The sequence below is a fragment of the Tiliqua scincoides genome, chromosome 1, assembly GCF_035046505.1.
Source record: "Tiliqua scincoides isolate rTilSci1 chromosome 1, rTilSci1.hap2, whole genome shotgun sequence".
NCBI classification, from domain to species: Eukaryota; Metazoa; Chordata; class Lepidosauria; order Squamata; family Scincidae; genus Tiliqua; species Tiliqua scincoides.
In genome coordinates this window covers 7,336,395-7,362,217 of record NC_089821.1, presented here as the reverse complement: position 1 = coordinate 7,362,217, position 25,823 = coordinate 7,336,395, and the positions used below count along the sequence as shown (strand labels likewise).

The following is a 25,823-nucleotide window of genomic DNA, read 5'->3' as shown; positions in this document are numbered from 1 at the left end:
GTTGGGAACTATAATCTTTACCTGTAATTAAAAAAGATATATAGATATGAATAATACTTCTGCTTTGTACATACAACATGCTAAAATACTTTGCTACCTGAAACAGGCAAGAAAATTCAAACTGATGCATTTTCTCTCAAAGATAAGACTGGATTCGGATTCAAGTCATGTTCTTCATACTTTTATGTACTCACGTGCATTTTAAATGATTCTCAATGTAACAGAAAAAGATCAATCAAATTTTTGTAGTTTAGAATATTTTAATTATGAAGACAGGTAAATTCACAACAGATCAGTGAAGAAATTATTAACATTTTCCTACACATTCTCTGTCACTATATTCCTTTTCATGTTTAGCTTCAAAACTTGTGATGGTATTTGCCTCAAATGTCCCATTGCTCATAGATGTGACATAAAACACAGAAAGGCATAGGCTCTAAATTAATCTATTAAAAAGGCATATTAAAATACACACATCCATTTTGCAAATAAGTGATACATCCATGAAATGTGGCAGGACAACACACGTAAACTACTACATGTGGCAAAATTAATTCCTCATTGCTATATTCTAAACAATAAAAGATATTTGGCAGCAAAACAGAGTAATTATTTGAATAAAATTTAGTGTAACAATTGAGAGGCTGTTTGAACAGAACATTGTTAATTATTTCTCCTATGTTGTTATACTTATACAAATATCCCTACATTGTTAAACTACTGAATTTTCTTATTCCTGACACTGAAGCTGTTTGTAGTGATAGAATTTCACCAATTTCAATAAAACGGCACCTGAATAACAAATGAACAAGCAACACTCCTAGGTACCCTTACCTGAGAGTAAGCTTCACTGAATGCAATGTGGAAAACTTCTGAGTAAATGGCATAGGACTGAGCTGAAGATATCACATGTGGAGATAGGCAAAGTGGCTTGCGTTCATCCTGGAACAGTTCACAAATTATCCATGTTCTTCCCCAAACAATTGGAAATGAGTTGGATAAATGACTAAGGGCGCAATCCAAACCTGCGCTGGAGCAGGCAAGCCAGGAGGCTTGCGCTGCATCCATTGCAGGTTCATTGGCTGCAGCAGCTCAGCCAGGGGCAAGAGGAAACTCTTCCCCTTACCCTAGGGTAAGGGCTGCTTGCCCAATGGATCTCCTTGGACCTGCGCCACCTCTGGAGGTGATGCAAATCCAAGGAGAGTGGAGCGGCTTGAAGTCGCTCCGTTCTCTACAGGGATGGGGGTTGGGATCCGGCATAACTGTTGGGTCCCAGCCCAACACCCAGCTCCCTGCGTGCCTGTCCCTGGCCTGCCACCCTGCCCAGAAACACCCCCCTCCCACCTCCCCCACACCTACCGTGACCGCTTGTGTTGGCATGGGTGTGCTGACACAAGAGGCGGCGAGGAAGCCACCACAGAGGCTTCTGCTGGCCTCCGCACGTAGGCGCATCTACATGTGCCGATACAGCTTCCTCCCACGGAAGCGCAAACGTGCTTTACAGCACGTTTGCGACCCTCCCGGTTGACTTATGCCAGCCTATGTGCCAGTTAGGACTGCACTCTAAGCCAATCTGGGATGGATCAGAGATATTCTCCCTTCCTTGCCTGCCTTTCCTCCATCTTCTCCTTACTTTTTCAGTGGTGGAGGCAGTGGCAGTGACAGGAGCAGACAGTCCCTGTAGGTAAGGTTATTTTCACTGTGCCCCCCACCAATTCAGTAGGAACACAGTGGTTGCTGTGTCAACTGGGTTTCCAAAAGAAGAATATTCCCTGGTTTCCTCTCCCTCCCTTTCCTGCTGTCATTCTCAAACTGTTGTAGAGGAACAGCAGAGAAGAGGGGGAGGAGGAAGACTGGGAACATTCTTTGATCTCCTGAGACCCAACTGGCAAAGCTCCTGCTGCCATGCAAAAATGGGGATGACAGAGAAAGGAAAATCTTTCCTTTAACAGAAACAGTTTTCTTTTGCCACAAATGATAAGGAGAAGGTGGAGGACAGGCAGGGAAGGAAGAGGGAATTTCTCCAAGCTCTAAGTTCTGGGAATTTGAGAAATCTGACTCTTCTCTTCAGGTGGCTTTCCTGAGTTCCAATAATTCTTTTCCAAACTCAGAACATGTGAAATTCTCCAACAGCTTCAACTGCATCAGTCTCAAATACGTTTTTGAATTCAGTAGACAAGGTATTTGAACGTTTGTTTTCAGTTTTCTTCTATAAAACAAGACAATATTTTAACAAACCCCTGTGACAACCAGGCATGTCAATTTATACTAAAATACTACTAACATCTAAGAAAATCAATTTCAAAGATCCAGCTCATTGACTCATTAAAAACAATGAGATTTAAGATAACCATTAACCATGACCAACTGGTCGCATAAGTTTTAACTGGGTTTATTCACAAATAATGTTAGACTGTAGCTGTTAATTATTTGAAAATATGGTTACTCAGCTTCCCTTTTAAATCTATCCTCTTCCTATTCTATGAATTTCTTTTCCTTATTTCAAATGAGGATATTATTCTTTTACAGCAAAACTGCTCCTATTACATTTCAGATAAGAATGATTAACATTTTTTAATGTATTAACTATGAATGACAATCCCAATTGATTGTTAACATAACATTTCGTGGTATGAATTAACACTGATGGCATGTAGATAATAGACCTTCACTTTTTCATATAAAATTGAACTTAATAGAAGTTTAACACACACACACACACACACACACACACACACACACACACACACACACACACACACACAGAGTAATCCTATGCAGGTTTAATTATAAGTATGTCCCATTGATTTCAATGGAATTTACCCACAGAGAAGTGTGTATAGGATTGAAGCCTAGAACTTTGTTGTGAAAGAATAATAAAAATATTGGATGCCAAATGTTATGAAGATTGGCAATGTAAAGATATATTATCCCATCCAGATACAACAGTCCACATACACATTTCTCAGCAAGGACCAAGTTCATTAGTTGTACAAAAGTGAGTTACAAGGAAAATAACCCACATCCAGCAACCAGGAGTACACCATGCCCAGCTGCCTAGGAGTATTTTGCTGCGATAGTAGTCTGGTACTTAGAAAGGCTTGAGCTGATAATGACTGGTGTAGATTTGAAGGAATCTGAACATTCGCACCTAGTCCTTTCTCCCCCTTTGTTCGCCATCTATCACCAAATAAAGAACAAGAACTGTGGTCTTCTTTCCCCTCTTTCACAATGCAGTGTACAACACAGAAACTGCATGCATGTACATGCATATGCCTGACTTGCACAATCTCCCCCCCCCCCAATTTTGAGAGTGGTCACCCATCACATGCATTATTTTGTGTGTGTGGCAAAAGGGATGGGTATATGCCCTTTCTTTTATTCCCTGAAAATTATTGCTGACATATTAAATGCTATAACTGGGCAGGTGAACATTCCACTTCTTTTAGAGTGGGTGTTGGCACTGGAGTCACCCACAGAAAGATGTGCCAGTTTGCCAGTTGGTTAAAATTACAAAATGAAAATATTGGAAAGTGCAGGGAGAATCTTGAGCAAGCAGTAGGCATCTTTACTCACACAAAGAGAATTTCCAATTCCTCTCATTGCCTGCAACCTGTCTCCCCCCAACCCTCATTCTGGAGGGTACCCTGAGGGAGGAAAGAAGATGATGTAGTAGGGAGTGAGCGATAAACTGAGTTGTGCAAGCAGAATTCCATTCATGCTTCTCTGGATTCAAGCCATGAGATGGAATTAGAATAACTACTCTTAACATTTTTTTGTTATTAAATTTCTGCCTAGAAACAAATGTGTCAATCTCTTTGTTGTCTTCCTTGTTTATGGTTTTAAAAACAACAGAATAAGATCTGATCAAATGTTATTTGCAACAGAAACAACATTTTCCATGAATCAAGAATAAACTCAATAATCTTGCATTCATAAATATGGATGCCTTCTGGCATCATCACTACAAGAGTGAGATTTACTGATCAGGTCGAAAACCCACAGCTGCTGAGACCTGTGTCCTCTCTCTCATAGTAAAAAAATGACATTAGCAATACCACTGTTCTGTGGAAGATGAAGCTATAGAGGCTAGAAGACAATTATTTAAATATACAGAATGTGTAAAAGAACTGCTCAAGTGTGCTGAGGACGACTGTATAAGAAAAGATGACAGGCCTTTCAATTAGGGACTGCAGATAGCATGTACAAGATCTTGTGGAGTGAGAAAGAAGGACCTTATTTGGATGGGACACCAAGTATGGGAGTGTCATGAAGTTTTACTTGAGATCATTGTTCTTAGTATGAAACTCTCACCTTCTTCACACGCATGGATCATTTATTTTACATTGTTAGCTTTATGGGATTTTGTTGTTGATTTCTCAGTTTCTAAAATAAGAAACTAACTATGAAACTAAAATCCCAAAACATTGGAAAGCAGTTTTGTAAGAACAGACAAAACAAAAGTAAGAAAATATTCATTGAGACAACTTAAGTAGGATGCTCCTTTTCAGGAACAGCTTCCCTTTGCTACTCTCACTTCTGTGGAGGAAGTCAACTTCAAAAGGAGCAGCTATTGAGATGCATAGTGCAAAACATGTGTAGATAATAAGCATTTAGTATTTTTGCAATGTCTTGCACATTCCTGTTTACATTACAGTTTTCTACATGCATTCACCTCTCCTCCTTGGTATGACCAATTACGAGTATGATCTGGCTAGAGAAGAGGGACGTACCATTGTTTTAGTGCATTCTTTTAATTCATTCCTATCTTTCATTTATTTTTATCCCATAGTATAAAAGCCTTATGTCCTTCACATGCTAATGTTTCATAGGTTTTTAATTACTTTTGGAGAACAGACTGAAGTATTCTGAATAGCTTCATTTATGTGTTTCATTTTTTTATAATAATAAACTGAACTGCCTGCACACTAAATTACATAATGTGTAAAATGAAGTCATGTAGTTTAGGTCAGAGATTCCCAAAGTCCTACTTGGACTTAGGAATCACGGTAAGTATTTGCAGGGCGGGGCAGGGGCTTTGATAATGCTGCAGTGATTGCAGCGCCGCAAGGAGCAAGGGGTTTTAAAACTCATCTGGGGGTTTGCTCTTGCCTCTGGGAGCTCGCAGCACCCTCTGAAGGCAACCCCACTGCTCCAAATAGTTCCAATTGATTGAAAACCGGAAGTGGGCTCCAATCCACCACAGAGGAGCTGCAATCCTCTTGGATCCTCCCAGAGGCCAGCACAACCTGCTGGGTAAGTTTAAAAGTCCCTTGCTCACAGTGGGACAACCATTTCTGGGCCACGCCCCTTAAGGGGGAATGGCCCTCTTCAGGTTTCCCTGGTGGGTTGTGACCCACCAGTTTGGGAACCACTGTTTTAGGTTATACAATTCTACAGGAAGGCCAAGAGACTTGCACCAGCATGGCACCTGGCACCCCCTTCTACAAATGGCATTGTGTCCCAGAGGGGCCTGCATTATCATGGGGCCTCTAGGGGATGGTCCCATTGTGTAATCATTAGCCACCATCCAAATCAGTCAACAGGTTTTCACCTAAGAATCCTATCAAGAATGCAGGGGCATTTGGGAGAAAGCCCATCAGCCAGCAGAAAATGTGGTGGACAGAAAACAAACGCCTGCCTTGCTAAGAGATTTGGCAGTAATAGTTCCTCTTCTTCCTCATGCCTTCTGAGCATGCTAATAGGGGTGGGTGTAGGAAGACCTTCCACCCATTGCTAACATGTCCCTGCAGAAACCTCCCTGCCCCTTTTCCCTCCTTGGACATATGCCACCAAAATATGAGGTTTATGTCCAAGGAGACCCTTGAGCAGCCTCAGGGCTTACAAAGGAGTAAGTAAAAACCTTTTTTTTTTCCTTACCTCCCATTTGCTTTCAGGTCACTTCTCCCATCATAGGACACAGCGTGTGCCTTTTTGGCACAGCTGCATCACTGCTGGTGGCGGGGATATGATTGGGGCCTAAGTGCTGGTAAATGGAAATAGATTAAAATGGGTTTAATGGTATAATAAAACTCAGTTTCCAATTTATTGAAGAAGAATTGCATTTTTGAAATGACTCTTTTGTGAAAGTGTTCCTCACTAAGTACAACTTTGCTTCGATGAACAGAGGTGCTCCATTCAGTGTGGTAAATTTGGTTCGAACTCTATTAATTTCTAGTGACTACAGAGATTGTTAGAGGAGCAGACTGAACTTGATTTTATGTCAGAAGATGGCTCTTATATTGTAAGATTATATTTTGTTCTACATTCCTGGACTGAAGTACAATAAGACACCTTTTAATTCTTCTGTTCTTTGGCAAAAAAGCCATTATGCTGTTAGAGTGCCTTTTTATATCAGGGATTGAGAAAAAAAAATATAGCAATGAGTCTCTAGTAAACTATGGCATGTGTCATGCCTGCATTGGACACAACTGGAATCTTCAGAGAGCTCAATCCATTAGCTTTATAGCTGCTATGTGGCACCAGTGGCACAAACTATTTCGAAAAGCTATGCTCTAGTTCAACCAAAAGTAATTGAGCTGAACAGAGAGATTACAGTGCGGAATTCTATGGTCTATGCTTATTCAGGAAGATGATTTAAAAATGGTTTTTCTTGGATTTCAATATAAGTGATTCCATCAATTAAGGAGGATTTCTCCCTCAAATGTCATACAAGTTTTTCAAAAACAAAACATTAAAACCTAAACATTTCAGAACACATGGCAGAACAAATGCCCATTTCTAAGTTTACAGATGAAAATAAAACATTTTATTTATTTTTAAATAGTTACAGAAAATAAGAAAAATTAAAATTCAGCTTGGGGAAGAGCTAATGACGTTTGATTATATAGTTTCTATTTACTTTGTCAAAGGCAAAAAAAACCACCCACCTTGAAAACAAAATCTAAAAAGTAATGCATTGTGCAATTATGGGCGCAATCCTAACCCCTTATGTCAGTGCATTCCAGCACTGGCATAGCGGTGCCAATGGGATGTGCCAGCTGCATCCTGCAGTTGGGTGTCACTCATGGAGGCCTCCTCAAAGTAAGGGAATGTTTGATCCCTTACCTCAGAGCTGCTTTGCCCTTATGTCAGTGCTGGAAAGCACTGACATAAGGGGTTAGGATTGTGCTCTATGTCTGATTTTCATTGCATTTATTTTCTAATTTTGGTCTGAGTTCATTTTTTTTTTTAGAAGAGAACAGCATATAAAAATATCTGGTAGCAGAAAGCTAATATTTATTCCTTAACCTTTTAAAATTGAATAATTAGAAGAACAAGGAACATTTGCAGATCATATAAAAAGCACTACATGGCTATTTTGTGCATAACAAAACATAACTAGTTTTTTTCAGTGAGCAAATGAAATACCACATTCTATCTGTAAACAGTCAATTATATTTTATTAATATAAAATTCACAGGAAATTATTTGGTTGCTGAAATCATCTATTGAAGAACACACACAATTATTTTAGATATTACCAAATTAGATCATTGTGGGCAGGGGCAGTCTGACACACCTCTGTTCTGTACACTCAGTTCAAGATAAATAGCAGGAGCAGGACTGTGTTCTTGGATCTCACCCTCACAGTCCTCAGAGTGAACCTTCATCTGCTGCATTTGTGGAAGCTCTTTCCCCATGAATGAAGGACAGGAGCACTCATGGAAAGGATGAGAGCAACTTAGCATTCATGCAAGGAGCTTCCGCAAGTGCAGTAGTAAGTTTGGCTCCAACCCCACATGAGGTAGCATGTGAAGAGTTTAATGGCCCACAGATTCCTGATCATGAATTGAACCGGTGCACGGAGGGTTTTACAACAGTAGAACACAGTTCCACTGTTGTAAAATGGCTTCTGAGGGTGCATATAGCACGCTGCTGGCTGCCATTTTAGGTGTCCTGCCACACCTGGAGGCAACACTGAAGGCCCACTGCTGGACCTTAAAAGGTAGGTGTGACATCGATGGGACGGAACAAGATGGGAAGGGATGGAACAAGGGAGTAGAAGGCTGAAATGGGGCAGGGAGGGAGATAGACTGGGAGATAATAGTGGCAGTCCTGCATGCCAGTATCTTAACCCTGTCTTCCTTACCACCACTGTTACATACCTTGAATTTATGTCTGGTAAACATCAGGAGTAGGAGTTCCCTCATGCCTGTGCAAGTTTTCCCCAGGGTAAGTGAGCAAACATTTATTGAGGAGACCTTTCCAACTGACCCCCCCCCCCCACTACAGTTTGTGCTCTATTGGCATGGCTGCATCGGCAGGAAGGGATTTGGGTAGGATTGGGCTGTTAGTTGATCAAGACCAGTAAAAGAGCAGTCTCTCTCTCTCTCTCTCACACACACACACCCAACTATCTGCGTCTATCTGAAAATTAACAGCAGATTCCAATTAGATTTTCTTAGAACAGCAAAGGAGAAATTTATGGCATTTCAAAACCATTTGAATATTGCCAAACGCAAAGTTCTTAGTTTGTTAGCTTAGCTAGAACTAGATAAATGGCTACTGACATGATTAAAGTCTCACGCTGCAATCCCATATGAACTTATCTGAGAGTAAGTTCATTGACTGCAATGGAAGTTGTGTCTGAGTAGACATGCTTAGGATCAGGCTGTTGTTTTCTTTGTTGCAGCTAAAGAAAATAGCAGCACATCAGTGATGGATTTCCTCTCCTCCTCTGTTTATCAAATCTCTATTTTTTCAGTTTTGCTTATTTTGTGTCAGAAAAGGATATATTTCGTTGATTAATGGGTATAGTGTCTGTTTCCACCCTTCAAACAAGATGCAGACATATATGAAATAAACAATTTAAATACACAAGTGCAGTGTTGCTCAGTCACGAGCAGACCTTGTTGTTAATGTGGAAAATACATTGGGCCCTTGGTATCCACGAGGGATCTATTCCAGGACCCCTCACGGATACCAAATTCCGTAGGTAATGAAATCTGTAGCGGGGCCCAGCATGGCAGCACAATTACTTACCTGGGAGGCCATGCCTGGATTTCAGGAGGTTGCATGTAGCTTCCAGGCCTCCTCAGAAGGCCTTCTGGATGCAACTACAAGGCACTTCTGGTTCATGCTGAAGGCTTCTGGTCGTATCTGGAAGGCCTTCTGAGGCCCTCCAGCTGTGGGCTTGGCATCTATGGATACTCAAATTGGCGAATGCCAAGCTCGCAGATAAGCAGGACCCACTGTACAACTAAAAATCTTTTACATTTCTCTAGGCTTCATTTAAATGGTTGTTCACATTCACCTGTTATAATTTACAGGGTTAACTTGCAGTTCCTTTGAGAAACCACACAATTTTTCTTTTGTTTTGCAGGCTCCTGTTCTAAAATTAGCAGCCAATTTGTCTAATGATTTCTTAAAGTGAGTCAAGTATAAAACAAAGGGAAGCTTACTCACCAATTACTTATTCTATTATGACAATGGGTTTTTACAGAAAAAATCAATGAATATTCAGTTTTTGTGAATACTAAGCTTTTCAGGAACACTTAGGTATATGAAGGACGTAGAACAATTTAGCAGGAAAATTGTTTATCTCAGACTAATCCCCTGGGGATAACCTGAGAAAAAACTATGTACCACAGAATAACACTGATTGTCTGTCACTGGTCTTATATTCAACAGAGAAGCCAAACAGAAAGAGAAACTTTAAAAAAAAAATCAGTTTATGACAAGTAGCTTTATTTAGCTGTTTGGGACAAGACCTGCACTGCTTCACTGTGCATGCAGGAAGGACACCTATAAAACTTTGTCCCAAGTTGTCATTTTCAGTCCTGTTGCTTTGCTTCATTTATTAATTAAATAATTATTTCCAGTTCACAAGAATGTAAATGTCATAAGACCCCCTTCCTTTCCTTTTCCTTACCTGTATGCCAGTGGTTCCCAAACTTTTTTGACTGGCAGCTCCCTTGACCTATTGGGCCATTAGCCATGGCTCCCCACTAGAGTTATAATTCCATATAGGGAGGTGGCATTTTCACAAAGATTCTGTTGCTTCCTGGGGAGCTACAGCTCACAGTTTGGGAACCACTGCTGTATGCAATTTCCCTATTCAAACCACACTAGATAAGAACATATAAAGCTGTCTCATAGAGTCTGGTTCATTTAGTTCAGTGTTGCCTATATTGACCAACAATGCCTTTCCAGTTTCAGAGAGGATTTTTTTCCAGCTGTATCTGGAGACACCAGATAGACCTTGAGAACTTGACACTTTATGTAAAGAGCCTTATGGATTCACCCACTGAACTATGGCACCATCCCCATTGTGGACTGTAAAGAGTATAGTCAAAAGTATAATTCAAATGTTACCAATATGAATCCCAAACCATTTCCCAGTGTTTGACTGCCACATTACCCTGGTAATGAAAACACTCATCATGTGGAGACATCCTGATTACATTGGCCTTCCTGTGTCAAAGCTACATCCATCCCAATACGGCTACTGATATTGGATTATTATTATTATTAACAACTTTATTTTTACCCCACCTTTCTCCCCAGAGGGACTCAAGGTGGCTTACAACCAAGGCTAAAACAAATTATCAGATAAACAGATAAAAGTATATTAACAACAGATAAAAGCATAGAAAAGAATTGATTGAAAAGGATTGAAAAGAAACCATGTGAGCAGGACAGCCAAAATAATTTAGATATCTGTACATTTACAGTTGTACAGAGGCCAACCGTACCATACCATGGTTTTTTTTGGTGGTGGGAGGGAGTTCCATGCTTTATTGGCAATCTTAAAAACTGGACAATGGTGCATCTAAGATCCAGCTTAGCAAAGCAATCCTCAACAGTCTTACCTGAAAATGTATTTCCAATGAAATCAATGACTTATTTTGAAGATGCAGTGTTAAGAAATCTATATGGCCCCTTTCCTTAGTATGTGACGCTCTCTTAATACTCTGTTTCTCAAGAATATTTTATTAGTACTATCCTTAGGCTGGGGTATTGAGAGAGTGAATGAATGAGCAATGAAGTAATTTTTCAAATGTAAACAGGCCACTCTGATTTAGGGTGCAATCCAAATAGTGCCTTTCTTGGGCTGGCATAAGAGCGTCACAAACATGCCGTAAAGCACGTTTGCGCCTCCTTGCGGGGAAGCCAGGCCAGCACTTCGAGAAGCACCGGCCCGTGGAGGCTGCCATAAGCCTCCACCTCGGCTTACCCGCAGCCGCTTGTGTCTGCGCACTCGCGGCGGCACAAGCAGCAAAGGTAGGCATGGGGGAGTGGGCAGGAAGAGGGGGAGAGGCGTTCCTGCGTGGGAGGAGGGCGGGTGATGGGTGGCCCATGGGGGGCATGTGGGGAGCCAGAGGCGGAGCTGGGACCCAGTAGTTATGTCAGACCCCAAGCCCTGTCCCCGCTCCACTCTCCTTGGACTTGCGCTACTTCCAGAGGTGGCGCAGGTTCAAGGACACCCATTGGGGCCAGCAGCCCTTAGCCAGGGGCAAGGGGAAGAGTTTCTCCTTGCCTCTGGCTGAGCCGCTGCTGCCCAAAAACCTGCCTTGGATGCAGCGCAAGCCTCCTGGCTTGCCTGCTCCAGCGCAGGTTTGGATTGCTCTCTTAGATGGTAAAAACCTAGAACAACCATCCAGGTCACTAATGAACATGGAATTAACCATTCAACTAACAACCTAAGAACAATGCTGCCAAAAGTCTGGTATAGGGATTAGACATAGGCCGCAATCTTAACCAATTTTCCAGCATTGACATAAGGGCAATGCAACTCCGAGGTAAGGGAACAAACGTTGCCCTACCTTGAGGAGGCCTCCATGACTGCCCCCCAACTGCAGGATGCAGCACATGCCCCACTGGCACAGCTATGCCAGTGCTGGAAAGTTGGTTAGGACCGCACCCATAGTCTCACAGGGAAGAATTATATCAGTTGCACTTGAAGGTTGATGGAATAATTTGGAAACAGTTCTATACTGTATTTACATTTTTACAATAATAGATTTGTCACAATGTCTGCCCCTGTTAAATCTCATAACATCATGTTAATACTGCAATCCTATTCACATTGGCTTGGAGCAAATCCCACTGAATTTAGAATGACTTCTCAGTGAAGATTCATTGAGAAAACTCATATCCCAATTCTTCCTCCAAGGGTACAAAAACAGTTAAATATAGGTCCCTGTCAGCGGGCAGCCCAATGCTGGGCTGCCTGGAGCACCCAGGCTCGGCGGCACTGAAAAGGGCTGCTGCCAAATCCAGCACCTCCTGTGCTACTGCAGGAGGCTCCTTGGGAGAAGGGGACATTTGTGAATCAAAACTTCACATATAGGCTGATGGGTTCTGAGCTGTCTGTGACAGATCAGGAGAGAGATCTTGGGGTGATGGTGGACAAGTTGATGAAGTGTCGACCCAATGTGCGGCGGCAGTGAAGAAGGCCAATTCTATGCTTGGGATCATTAGAAAAGGTATTGAGAACAAAACGGGTAATATTATAATGTTGTTGGCAACCTTCAGTCTCGGAAGACTATGATATCGCGCTCTGGATGGTGGTTCTGGCACAGAGTCTAGTGTGGCTGAAAAGGCCGATTCGGGAATGACAATCCCTTCCACACTGGGAGCAAGTGCAGTCTGTCCCTGGTCTGTCTCCCTGGCTATGGGCCTTCCTTCTTTGCCTCTTTGCCTCAGACTGGTGGCCAAGTGTCTCTTCAAACTGGGAAAGGCCATGCTGCACAGCCTGCCTATAATGCCGTTGTACAAATCGATGGTAAGGCCACACCTGGAGTATTGTGTCCAGTTCTGGTCGCCGCATCTCAAAAAAGACATAGTAGAAATGGAAAAGGTGCAAGAGAGAGCTACTAAGATGATTACTGGACTGGCACACCTTCCTTATGAGGAAAGGCTACGGCGTTTGGGCCACTTCAGCCTAGAAAAGAGGCGCCTGAGGGGAGACATGATTGAGACATACAAAATTATGCAGGGGATGGACAGAGTGGATAGAGAGATGTTCTTTACACTCTCACGTAACACCAGAACCAGGGGACATCCACTAAAATTGAGTGTTGGGAGAGTTAGAACAGACAAAAAAAAATATTTCTTTACTCAGCGTGTGGCTGGTCTGTGGAATTCCTTGCCACAGGATGTGGTGATGGCATCTGGCCTGGACGCCTTTAAAAGAGGATCGGACAAGTTTCTGGAGGAAAAATCCATTACGGGGTACAAGCCATGATGTGTATGCGCAACCTCCTGATTTTAGAAATGGGCTATGTCAGAATGCCAGATGCAAGGGAGGGCACCAGGATGAGGTCTCTTGTTATCTGGTGTGCTACCTGGGGCATTTGGTGGGCCGCTGTGAGATACAGTAAGCTGGACTAGATGGGCCTATGGCCTGATCCAGTGGGGCTGTTCTTATATTCCCTTCCCCCGAGTAAGGTAAGTAGCCCCACAATGGGGCTAAAAGATGCTCATGTAGGGCGCGCAGCCCTCCATGAGCGCCCTGGATCCTGCGGAGCGCAGCTCCGTGGATCCTCCTCCCGTTCGCTCCCTGGCACACCTCTCGCCCACCCCTCAGCACGCCTCCTCCCTTTCCCCGCTGGCCTCCCCACTCCCCTGAATGCTTCCTCCATGCCCCGGTCCATGCCCCCACCTCCTGTTCCGTTGCTCTGCGGTCCAGGAGACTGCCGAGCCGCGGAAGCTGGGTGATCGCCCTGCGCTAGCCCAGCACCGTCTGGTGCTGGGTTAGCACTGGCGGGAGCCCAACGGTGAGCCCTGCGAACGTGCCTTACGGCACGTTTGCAACTGTAGTTGGCGGCATGAAGCTGTGCCACCGACCACATGATTGGGCTCCGACTACACTGTCAGCTTACAGTAACATATTGCTTTTATTAATTGTTAAATTTAGGATTAAAATGAGTAAAAAAAAAAATGAGTCCCATCCCAATGTTGACACCATATTCACAAGTTTGATGTGGGGAAATTTCGTGAGGGGGGGGGAAGGAGGGTGTGATGTTCATCTTACTTACTGTTTGTCCTGGCAGAAGTTCATCTCTGGCAGAAGTCACATACCTCCAATGCTTTTGGACAACTTTTTTTCCTTTATTTTTACTCACAAGTTGAAAGAGTGGCAGCAGAAAGCAATGCTGATTTGGTTTCAGATATCACTGAACACCCAATTCTCACTGAATCCATGGGACTGTGATGAAGCTCTTGCCTTTACTCTGGCAACTTGTGGGTAAGAATAAAGACGGAAAAAAATATGCCTGTTATCACCAGGGAGCACAACTGCTACAGTCAAGACTATGGTGATGACCAAACTGAGTGAGGGTCTTCTGAAACTTTCACACACATGCATGACAAAAGTTGACCAAGTAAGTTCACCCAAACATACTCGGTTCAGCCTTGTTTAGTATGTGTTTTCATAGCCAATTTCAGGGTGTCGTCCCCCCCAAAGTAATTGTATTGCTGCTTGAGACCCAACACTTTTAACCACTGAAACACTACTATTTTGGGAAATTTGATGTCATAATAGCAATTTTAAAAATAAAACCCTATATGACAAACTCATGAAAAAGGTTTAAAAGATAAGAATTAATTTTGAATTGCAAATACATATTGTAAAAGATTGCCTGATCATTGATGGGCCAGAAATAGATCTTGAATTCTAAATTATTTATAAATTACATACTCATAAATCAACTCAGAATATGTATAGTCATCCGTACTTTCTCATACAGAAGATATTAATTTAGGTATGAGATATTACTGACAGCAGGCATTTATTCCTGTGCTTTAGTAATAAATTAGATCATAATTCAAATAAAAAAATTAGTAAAAAAATGTCAAAGCAGTCTCAAAGTAATTTTGTCAGAATATATTAGTTAATTATACTAAGGTATTTTTCCACCCACTATGTATATAGTTGACAATTTATATAACATACCTCATGCATTATTGCTTGCATCATCTAACAATCACAGGCAAGAATATAGGCTGGGCAAAATTCTGTTTCTTTCTACTGGTGAGTTTGCTTGGAATGACAGATGTAGTGTATTTTCTTCTGTAACAAATCAGTGTATGAAACTTTACAGCATGTACATTTGAGAATAAACCAAGTGAATCAGACCAACTGTGCAATTATTCTGGTATCCTGGTGCCAAAAGAGACAGGTGCCTATAAAAGCCATTCCATAGATATTATTATTGTACCATTACATTTTTGTTAATTTTTTCCCTCAGCTAAGGAGCCCCAAACACTGAAGCCATTACTTCATAAATGGTGGTGCAACCTATTAGCTGCACATTTAGGATTTGAAGGACCCTGTACCTCATTTCAAGGATACAAGGAAGCACTAAGCATCTTCTTGTTTCCTGGGAGTCGTCGGACTGCATATTATTGCTTCAGAACTTATATATTTGCTCCTTGGAAAAATGAAAACACAACTGCCCAAGACTTTGCTAGATGTTGCTGTACATAATGTGATCAATAAAGATTCTTTTGTGACTGACTTATTTCTGACAGTTTCTTTCCTACATCATTAACTGGAAATGTACAATGTTCTGGTAAAAATCTGCAATGAATTCTGTTCAGCATCTCTCTCTAGGAACAGCATTAATCATATGTCAATTTTATAACAAATATGTCCCATGAAGCAATAATTTAAGGAGAGATGTTACATTTAGCATCACAAACAACATTATATACGTATTTTACTTTGGGTAGGACCATCCAGTGAACTGGGATCCAAACCCACTTTTCTGACTCTTGGTGACCTTACCATAAATATATTAAGTTGTAAAAATTAGAGATTCCACACTCAGTGCTTCATCTCTTTTGAATTTTGTACACACAGGTAAATCTACATTTTTTTTATACTGTTTAGCCCAGTGGTTCCCAACCTTCTTTTGGAGAGTAGTGACTCGAAGTGCTGTTAGAATGGCACTTCTGGGTTTCGCTGCCTACACTGCCACCAAACACATGTATTTGGTGGCAGTGGCAATAAAAACCCAGAAGTGCCTTTCTAACAACACTTCGGGTGTCTGGTCCGTTTGCTACCCTCCGAGTGTAACACCCCAAAAGAAGGTTGGGAATGCCTGCCCTCGGGGGTTTCAACCCCCAGGTTAGGAAACACTGGTTCAGCCTGAGCTCATGTAAATCCCTTTACCACTAGATGAGGCCAACTTTATTCTAGACCATTTACTGGAGAATAGCATCTTTGGCAGAAGTTAGCCATTCCTTGTTTAAATTTATATCTGGCAACATGAATAAATTACCACAAGTTAACATAGTAGAAACTAATAATGTAGACAGCTGAAAGAACTGCAATAACTTCAATAACAAACTGGAATGCTGTATTGGCTAAGAGACTGAATTGTGGCCCATGACTTTCCCACTTCAATCTCTTCGCTGTCCTGAATTCAAGATGTGGTTTTAGGTAAACCACTCAGGGCACAATCCTAACCAACTTTCCAGCATCGAGGTAAGGGCAATGCAGCTCCGAGGTAAAGGAACAAACATTTCCTTACCTAGAGGAGGCCTCCGTGATGGTCACCCAATGGCAGAATTCAGCACATGCCCCACTGACACAGCTATGTGAGTGCAGGAAAGTTGCTCAGGATTTAGGCCATAGCTTTTTCCTTATAACTTTGTGAGATCTGACGTAATCCAATACACCCTGAAGGCATATTTCTGTAGGTAATTTTTCCTAATTTCATGCTTTTAATGGTGTGGTTTTAACTTTTATTACTGATTGTTTTTGTTCTTGATTCCGTAAGCTACCCCAATAGGTTCACCTGAAAGATGTGGAATAAATGTAAATTAAGTAGCAATGGGAAAAAAAGTAATTAATTATAAACTTATGAGGCAGACAGAGAACATAGGTTAACATATATTATAGAAATGAACTGCTTTAACATGCAAATGGAACAGAGGCAAAACATTTTGGAACTACTGCTAAATACAGTCTCTCATGTTAGATCCCCAGACAGTACAGATGAAATGCTAAAGGGACTAAAATTCTCTCTTAGAAATTTCCCACAAAATTAAAATGTGGGGAGGGGGGAACACTAAGGAAATCTAGTATGGTAGGAAAGGATCATTGATGAAGATCAAATCCTTTTTTCAAGACCATGACTTTATAATTCACTGTTTCACATAACATCTATGCTATGTGAGTGTGTTGCACCAATCCCGTTTGATTAGCTATCTTGTTTCATAGGTTGCAATCGTATGTACTTCCCTGGCAATGCCCCATTGAATTCAGTGGCACTTACGTCTGAGTAGACAAGTATAGGATTGGGCTATGAGTCAGCCTCCCTGCATGCTTAGCACTCCTCTATTTCTCTATTCTTGCCAACTGCATGCATGCGTATAGATCCTGAGAAAATTTTTCATAGCCACACTTTCAAAAGGTCAACTATTTCTCAACTTCCTATCTCATCCCCCCTCCTTTTCCTTGGCTTTCCATGGCCTCTATCCTCACACAGCTTCACACAGGAATCTCACACAGAAGGTTCCTTTACTTGAACCCATTGCTTGCTACACCTCTGTCCTAATTAAGGGCAGAACTGCCACTTTTTCTTTCTGGGCCTATAGTTGAACTCAGAGCAAATACTTTGGCTTCTGCTTTAAAATTGTTATTTTTGCACACTGAAGAAAAGTTGTGATAATGCAAAAAACAAACAAACAATAAAAACAAAAAACAGCACATTGTTTTGATTAGACATGTAATGGTTGAGATATAATTTATTTGAAGAATTTATATCCTGCCTTTCTTTCACATTCAAGTGTTCTCAAGGTGGCTCACAACATAAAAGCAATATTAAATACAAAACAACAATTCTAAAAACAGAAGACTGTGGCAACTGGGCAACACAGAATCTCTGAATAACTGAAAGACTATACTAATTTTGTCAGAACTGACCCCATATAGGTGGTGTACCAGTTAGAGATTTCAAAGAATAGCTGTTACCATACTGCAAGATTTTCTGGACACACACACACAAAAGTTGTGCACTGCATTAAAAGAATTCAGATAAATACAATATCCTACATGAAAAGAGCATTTGACATTATAAACTGGTGAGATCACTGGAGGAAGGACATGCATTGTTTTGCAGATTATATGGCAGTCAAAATCAGGATGCTAAGAACATTCTGGGAACTGTTCTTGCAGTACTAGTAAATACTGTGTTAGCTACTGTTTAGCTGATGTGTGTAGACTTCTGAACAAACATTTGACACTAATTGCTTAGTGCTGACTTTATTATTGAGCAGTTTCTCTCAGGACAGTAGAAGCCGTTTCCTTTGTCTTACTTGTAATGTGGGGTGAAGTAGTGCCACAAGGTACAAGGGCTGCACGTACACCAATGCTACTCTGGTGTCTTCCACTTTAATTTCAGACAGGTTAACATACCTGCATCTTTAAATCCATTAGTACACATGCATTTCCAGACTTTTAAAGAACAATGTATGATTTTACAGTTTGCAAGTTTGCTGCAGAAAACATTTCTGCAATCATGTGTGCCACATAATCTACAGCCATCCTAAATTTGTCATTAGATTTGGGAAATCTATTGACTTTGTGTCTGAGGTGCATTTCAAGGACTTTGCAGAAGTCGTAATCTATTTTGCTTCCTATCAGAGTGTGAACATTACCCTTTAGAAGTGCAGTCTCAATTTTTGAAACAAACACACTTCAGCATCACAGTTTGAAGAACAGTGTCTGTAGGTCACAAATAATGATCTCATATCAGTCTGTAAATTAACAGCCATGAATGTTTGTCCTCATTTTAATGGCAAGGGTCCTCAGTTTGTTGCAAGCCTTGGATGACACACATCTATGAGTAACAATACAGACTTCAGAAATTGGTTTGGTTAAAATCAATAACTGATTACTTTTGCAAAAAGCAGGTTATAAATCTAGTAAACAAGCAAAAGAATGAACATATTAATAAAAAGTGCAAAAACATCAAATACTAGTCCGAACAAGTCTGATTTTAGCTGCTTAGCCTAAAACCGTTTAGCTACTTCTAACTGTGCAAACTGATTGCAAAAGTACTGTTTTTCTTCTTTCTTAGTACTGCAGTGAAGCCAGGTGCCAGTGAAGAGTACCTGGGAAGACAGGAGGCTGACCAAGGAGAGTACTTTACAATGCACCCTTTCTTGTATCCCACTTTCCCCTTACTGGACCTCTACTTTCCCCTTACTGGAGAAGAACCTTTGCAGTTTGTATCTTCCGCCACCATCACAGGCTACAAAGCCCAGCAGAGGAGGGGCTGTCTGGGGACCCCATCCCTGGGATTTAAAAAAAACAAGCCCACAATAGTGTTTGCAGAGCAAAGAGGCATGACAACTCACTGAACTACCTGTGAACATGGATTAGGCAGGCACAGTCAAAATATAACTAGTTTATTAAAAATCTAAAACAAAAAAAGGAATTAAACAAGGTAGGAGGTTGGGCAGAAAATGTTCAAGCAGGCTGATGGAAAAACACTGAGCTCAGTTGGATAAGGAGAAAGAGTTTGATCAAAAGTTTGCGGTAACCATTAATGTCCAGCAGATGGAGCTGGGATGCTGTTCAAAAACAATGCTCACAGACCCTCTGCAATACATAACCACATTAAACTCAGGGACACTGGCAGGCTGGTTTGGATAAAGTTGATAGTTGCTTTGCCTTTGCCTATAAATGGTCTCTAGTACTAGTTTGTACAAGAAATCCTGATCCTGAACACTTACTGAAGATGAAGAGGGTGCATGCCCAAGTATCAAAATTAGGTATGCGTGGCTGAACACAATGAATTTCCTGTGTTTGGGCTTAAAAAGTTCTGGTTGGACATCACTGTGGCCTTATTGGAGGGGTGGCATCCACCTGGCTTCTCCATCTCTTTACCTCGAGATACAGGACCGCTGTCCAATTTGGCAGGGAAAGTTTATTGCTAAGCAGAAAAGTCACTTTTGACCAGGGATCCTTTAATGAGAGTATCCACACCCCTTGGGGGTATGGGAAACAAATGATGGGGGTAAGGGACTTGATCTCTGAACAATTTAAAATGTCATTATATCTGATTATTACAGGCCTACAAAATTGAGGGTCAGAAAAGTTGTTCCTAAACTTTATGGTGGTTTGATATGAATTTGGGGTGCTGATTGCAAAAATGGCATCCGTTTTAACAACAACAACAACAACAACTTTATTTATAACCAGCCCTTCTCCAAAAAAGGGACCCAAGGCGGTTTTGCCCTATCACGTCTAGTTTTGGAAATATAGTATAGCCTCATTAGTGAATGGTTCAAGCAACTTCCTCATGAGGAAGCCATGGCTTTTTCCAGACAAGTGGTCTGTATACAATTACAGTCTGCAGCTCTAGATAGTCAAGAATTTTCTGAATCCACATCTACACAAGTTTGTGGGATAATGGTGTTCAAGGGACAAAGGCAGCTTACCAGCAGCTTTTTAGGTTGCTAAACCGGCACAGGAGCTTCTGGGAAGTTAGAAGTGTCAAAAATATAGAAAAGTAACTGTTACCCTGCACATGCCCAATCTCGTCTGATCTTGGAAGCTAAGCAGAGTCAGGCCTGGTTAATACTTGGATGGGAGACTGCCTGGGAATACTGGGTGCTGTAGGCTTATACCATAGTCTTTCGAGACTGAAGGTTGCCAACCATAGAAAAGTAGGGAACAACAGAAGGAGAAAAGGGCGTTTGTCATGTTAGGCTGAAAGGAATAATCGTTAACAGTGCATTCTGCAGACAAAACAACTTCTAATATCACTTCTGTGTCTATGAAGTGATTATCTGCTTTGGCTGCACATACATGATGAGCCAGCTAAGTGAATCTCATTTCATTTATTTGTTGTAAATCATTAATTATGAACAATTTAAAGGTTTCCTAACATCAATAGTGTTAACATCTTGGCAGTCTCTCAAACAGAAGAAACATGCAATTAAATGTGTTAAGCCCTGTGTTATAGAAGAGCACATACGAAACATTACATTCAAATAAGAAGTTTCATTAGCCTGTTTATGCCACAATCCTTTTCCAGGAAAATTCAACGCCTGAAATCATAGGAAGAGTTTAGAAAGTTTTTGCTGTAGTAGTTCATCTGGTTGAAGAGACAAGGCATTTCTTTTTAATGGAACAGCAGCTTAGCCATTACATCTAGAGACTGCCTGCAGAAGAAACAGTTTCAATAAGCTTCTAGCTGTGCACAAGCTTTTCTAGCAAGTAGCTATCTAGTAGCTATAGTGGCAAGTAGCTGTCTAGCAAGGAGTGCCTCCCAAGTTATTATTCAGAAGTTTTGGATGGAATGAAAATGCAAAAGATTCTTCAAAAGAAGCTATATGTCATTAATGTAGTTAAAACTACACATTTTTTTAAAATAAAAATTAAATACATCTTTAAATACCTCTTTGGGAGTCTATGTTGAGATATGGTCATCTGATAGGACCATATCAGTGCAGGCTGGTGCAGGCTGTGATCCAATGAGTTACTTTAGATAACTCAAAGTCCTTGTGCAGCATCAGATCTTAAAAAAAAAAGTTTTCACTTCAAAGCACAGACCTCCCCCCACCCTGGTCTCAGATTGCTTTGGCAATCCCCATCAGTTTGAAAACCTGATGGCTTTGAATACCTTGTGGCTATGGGGGCAATAATGCTGTTTTTTTTAAAAAAAAAAAACAACAACAAACAAACCCAAGTATGAGGTTTTCTTGGGCATGCCAAGGTTTTTACATTGTTCTTTTTGATTTGAGACAGAGAACTCAAGAGGGAAGGGGTATGTTTACTAGTGATACCTTCTTGGGTTCCGTAGCAATTGGTGTGTGGAGACAGTGTTTAACACTGCAACCTCCATTAATTTTAGCTAGCAAATTCTATTAAATATCAAAATCTTACTAATATTTTCCCGATCCCTGCCTCCCTTGAGCGTGGGCATCAAATCTGGTTGGCTTCCCCATCTGTGTGTGTGTGTGTGTGTGTGTGCGCACACGTGCGCATTCATTTGGAAACACTAGTGGCCAAGCGAGAAGTGGGCAGCGTTTGTGTTTACCTGTTCGGCTGTGCCTCCCTTGCCAACCATTCTGCATGCACGTGAACATCTTACTAATATTTATAAGATATTGCATTTTGCTAGCTGAATGGAGTAGAGTATAGCTTTTTCCAACCTAAATATGGTAGCCCAATCCTATTGAGTGAGAGTGCTGACAGTAGTGTTGTAGAAGTTCCGTAAAGCACTTTCTGAACCCTGAGAGAAAGCAGTGCTGGTGGAAAGGTCCATGCTATCCCACGAGCACCACATCTTGCCTAACAGCCACCGCTTTTGCACTGGGCAGTGGAGGGGCAGGGGCGGGCATTTCAGAGGTGGGGAAGGGGTGTTTCGGGGTAGCAGAGGGGGTGGTTCAGTCCACAGGGAAGGGACAGCGAAGCAGGCTTCTGCTTCATCCGATCCCCCATCCTGAACCTGCTGATGTTACATGTTGTCAGCTAAATAGCTAGTGCAGATCCGAGTAGACCCATTGAGCAGGCTGGGATGCTACATGGGATGACTAAAATGTTCCCTAACTCCGATAAGATCTCCTGCCTACTCTAATCCAAAGATGTATACAGCATAGGCCCTGTAAGTTCTTTTTTTTTTAAGGCTAGTAGGATAATTACTGGAATTAAGTGGAGATACCTATAATTGGATTGTATTGTATTTTTGTAATGTATTGTATTTTTCACAATTTAAGGCATAAGACAACACTGAATAAATTGTATTTTTGAAGAACAGAACAATTTGCTATGATGGTTGCCCATGTGAACCACATTCATGCGGAAAGCATAGCTCTACTAACATTAGAGAGAAACCGATTTATTGCTTATTAAAGAATTCACAAGTGATTGTCCTAGTACATTCATATACACATAGCTAACAGAGTGCAATGTTTTGAAATTTCAGAAATTGTCCTATTACATGCTTAAAAATCTTCTATGTATAGAAAGCAGGGTGTGGAGAATGAAAACACTACTAAAATTTAAGAGTAAATTGAGATCAACACATTAGCAACAGGGATCTAAGATGAAGAACAATACAAAGAAAATACACAAGTCTGCAAATGAAAAGAACACCTATAAAACAAAAATGTGTACACAATAGTACAATTTGTAAGATGCTTTCAACAAATTAAAATAAAATAAATTCCACTCTTGTGCCCTGCCCAGGACAGTGAGAAGGTACACAACCAGGGGAAAAAGTGAGATAACCACTTTGTGCCCAAGCTAAAATTCTTCCTGCTCACTCACGACTTTTAGATCCTGTCCATTTTTATTTACTATCAATAGCTATAAAGCCAAAATTATATTGGGGTACAATGTATATCCATGGTCTTCAAAATATAGGTCCCTTAGAGAAACTGTTCTACATTAATTTTACTTATTAGACCTGACTGTTATTCTGAAGAAACAGAGTGCATCCTAAAAAAGTGTCCAACAGTGCTTTGCAGCAAATAAAGAATGAAACTATGGCTGTACATTGCACATATAAATTAGATGACAAAATGCTTCCACTTTTAAAAACAATGTAAGAGTCAAAACCAAAAAAGGATGAACAGCTCCCAACTCCAATTGAGCAAGGGCAAATCTCATTCCATTGCTGGATCCTAGGATGTACCCGGGATAATCACTGCTAAGCTAGGCTTGTGCTCACAGCTCTGATAGTTAGGAAATACTCAAGAGAAGTGAGAACCAGCATCACCCAGACTAACACAGCTAGAAACAGGTACTTAAGTCCTTTCTAAAAAAAGAAGCAGGGAGATTCTAGGACCAAAAACTATATTTAATAGTGTCATTAAGATACTGTTCTTTTTACTTTACAACTTAAGTTAAACCCTCCACTGAAAACTGAAGACACACATTTTTAAAGAAGTTAAATGGTTACTCCAGTAGATTGAGGTGTTTACAAATGAACCCCAAGAACATTGAAGTCACTGGGGGCACAATCCTAACCAGGTCTGCTGCCATTCCTTGACCCTGTGCCTTCAGGTGAGCCCTGGCAGCCCGGTTTCTCGGGAGTTAGGACTCCAGTCAGACTGGGAAGTCCCTTTTGTGGGCAGGCAAGCGGGTGGGGGGGCCGAGGAGGAGGGTGGCCAGAGGAGAGGAGGAGGAGAGGGGCCTGAGAAGGGGGAGGAATGGGTGTAAGGAGGAGGAGGAGGAAAAGGCTCCCAAAGGCATTGCTGGCTGACTGGCTGGGGGGGTTTCCCTGGGAGTGGGTTTCTCTGGATGTGATTTCCCTGGGAGTGCAGACTCCAGCTGGCCAGGGAACACAGAGGAAGGGAGTTGGAGGCAGTGGCAGCAGGAGAGGGGAGAAACAATATGCTCAACCCCCAGCCCTGGTACCCCCTCCCCAGTTGGCAGGATTGGGCCCCCTGGATGTGCTCTTCTAATGCCCAGGGGTGGAGCAAGGGATTCAGGCAACCAGGTTTTTGCACCCCTTTTGGAGAGGAAAACAGGCAGCACCTCTGCTGTCTTACTGCAAGCTGCCCACCTGGGGAGAAGGAATTCCAGAAGTTGCAGAACAGGCACCACCGTAGCCAAGTACAGCAGGTGTAACCCCTAACTTTTCCTCCTCAGAGAGCAGCAGCAGCAGCTTTTTCCATGGGGAGCCCTCCCCCACCCCACACTTGGCCAGTTCCCCTATCTTCTCAGATTGCAATCCTATGCATACTTACCTTGGAGTAAGCCCTATTGACTATAATGGGACTTACTTCTGAGTAGACATGCCTAGAATGGGGCTATTAGTCACACTGTGGCTGTGATGGACTTCTCCAGAAATTTCTCCAAAACCCTTTTAAAGGCATCTAGTCTAGACACCATCATCACATCTTGGGGCAAGGAGTTCCACAGACTAATGGCAGAGTAGGCAGCTGTTGTTTTGTGGCTGCAGCCTACCTATAGGCTTGCTCACACTCTTAGCTCCAACCAAAGTAGTCCACAGCTAGAGCATGACAGCAATTAGAACAGGAAGTGAACAGAGGCTTTTTTCCTCCTAAAGACCTTGCAGTGCACACCAAAAGGACTTTTCTTCCTGAGACATGCAGCAGCCATTCTGAAATGTCGCTCTCAGCTGGTGCTTCTCCTTCAGGACTGACCTGCCTAAATTGTGGTGAACACTTTCCTAAGGACTCTGGACTCATAAGTGGGGGGAGCAGGGCCAGGGTTGTGTAAGAAAAGGAACTGTGGAGGGATGTGTGCGCTTTTTGTTGGCTCATTTAAGTACCTTGCGTGACTTGTCTATAATCCCCTTGTGCTTACCCTCTCCCTTTTTGAGGTGTTTTTCCACACTTAAAAGAGGTAAGGGCTGTGCGTAATGTGGTCTGGTGTGGGGGAAAAGAGACTGGATTGAATTGGGTATGAAAACCTCTGAGTTGGGGGGGAATTATTGTGTTCCATGTAAACCCAAGACTTTCACAGCTAGTGAAGCACATGCAAGCACAACCATCACATTAATTATTAAATAATCTGCTTATGTATTACAAATTTAATTGTATTTTTTGTGTGCGAGGGTGGGGGGCGGTTGCATGTGGTCCCCGCCGTCTCAAAATTTTGCTTTAGTGGTCCCTGAGCGTCCTAAAGGGACTGTCCTTTGACCACTACCGTCATCACTGGGTGTGGAATTCTGAATGTCATGGATAAAGCATTCAGCATTTGTTTTGCTTCAAAAGCAAACAAAAACAAACAAAAAAACAAAAACCCGCATATTTTGGAACTGAGATTTAGTTAAGGCGAGAGGCATGACCCTTTTATGGCTTGCTGGGGCTTAGCTGCAAACACAATATTTTATGTATGGTTTTGTGACCCTGTGTGGTGTTGTGTGCTGGGTACCCCATTT

The 25,823-nt window shown here is 41.7% G+C and overlaps 1 protein-coding gene across 2 annotated transcripts in view; it reads right to left on the bottom strand.

Annotated features, from left to right (window-relative positions):
- The window catches only part of NOVA1 (NOVA alternative splicing regulator 1), a 185,601-nt gene that overhangs the window by 1,050 nt on the left and 158,728 nt on the right, over positions 1-25,823 (bottom strand). For both annotated transcript variants that reach the window (XM_066635025.1, XM_066635033.1), the window contains one exon: positions 1-21. This exon is cut by the window's left edge and continues 1,050 nt beyond it. In XM_066635025.1, coding sequence (XP_066491122.1) covers positions 1-21 — 21 coding nt within the window. The remainder of the gene's footprint in view (positions 22-25,823) is intronic.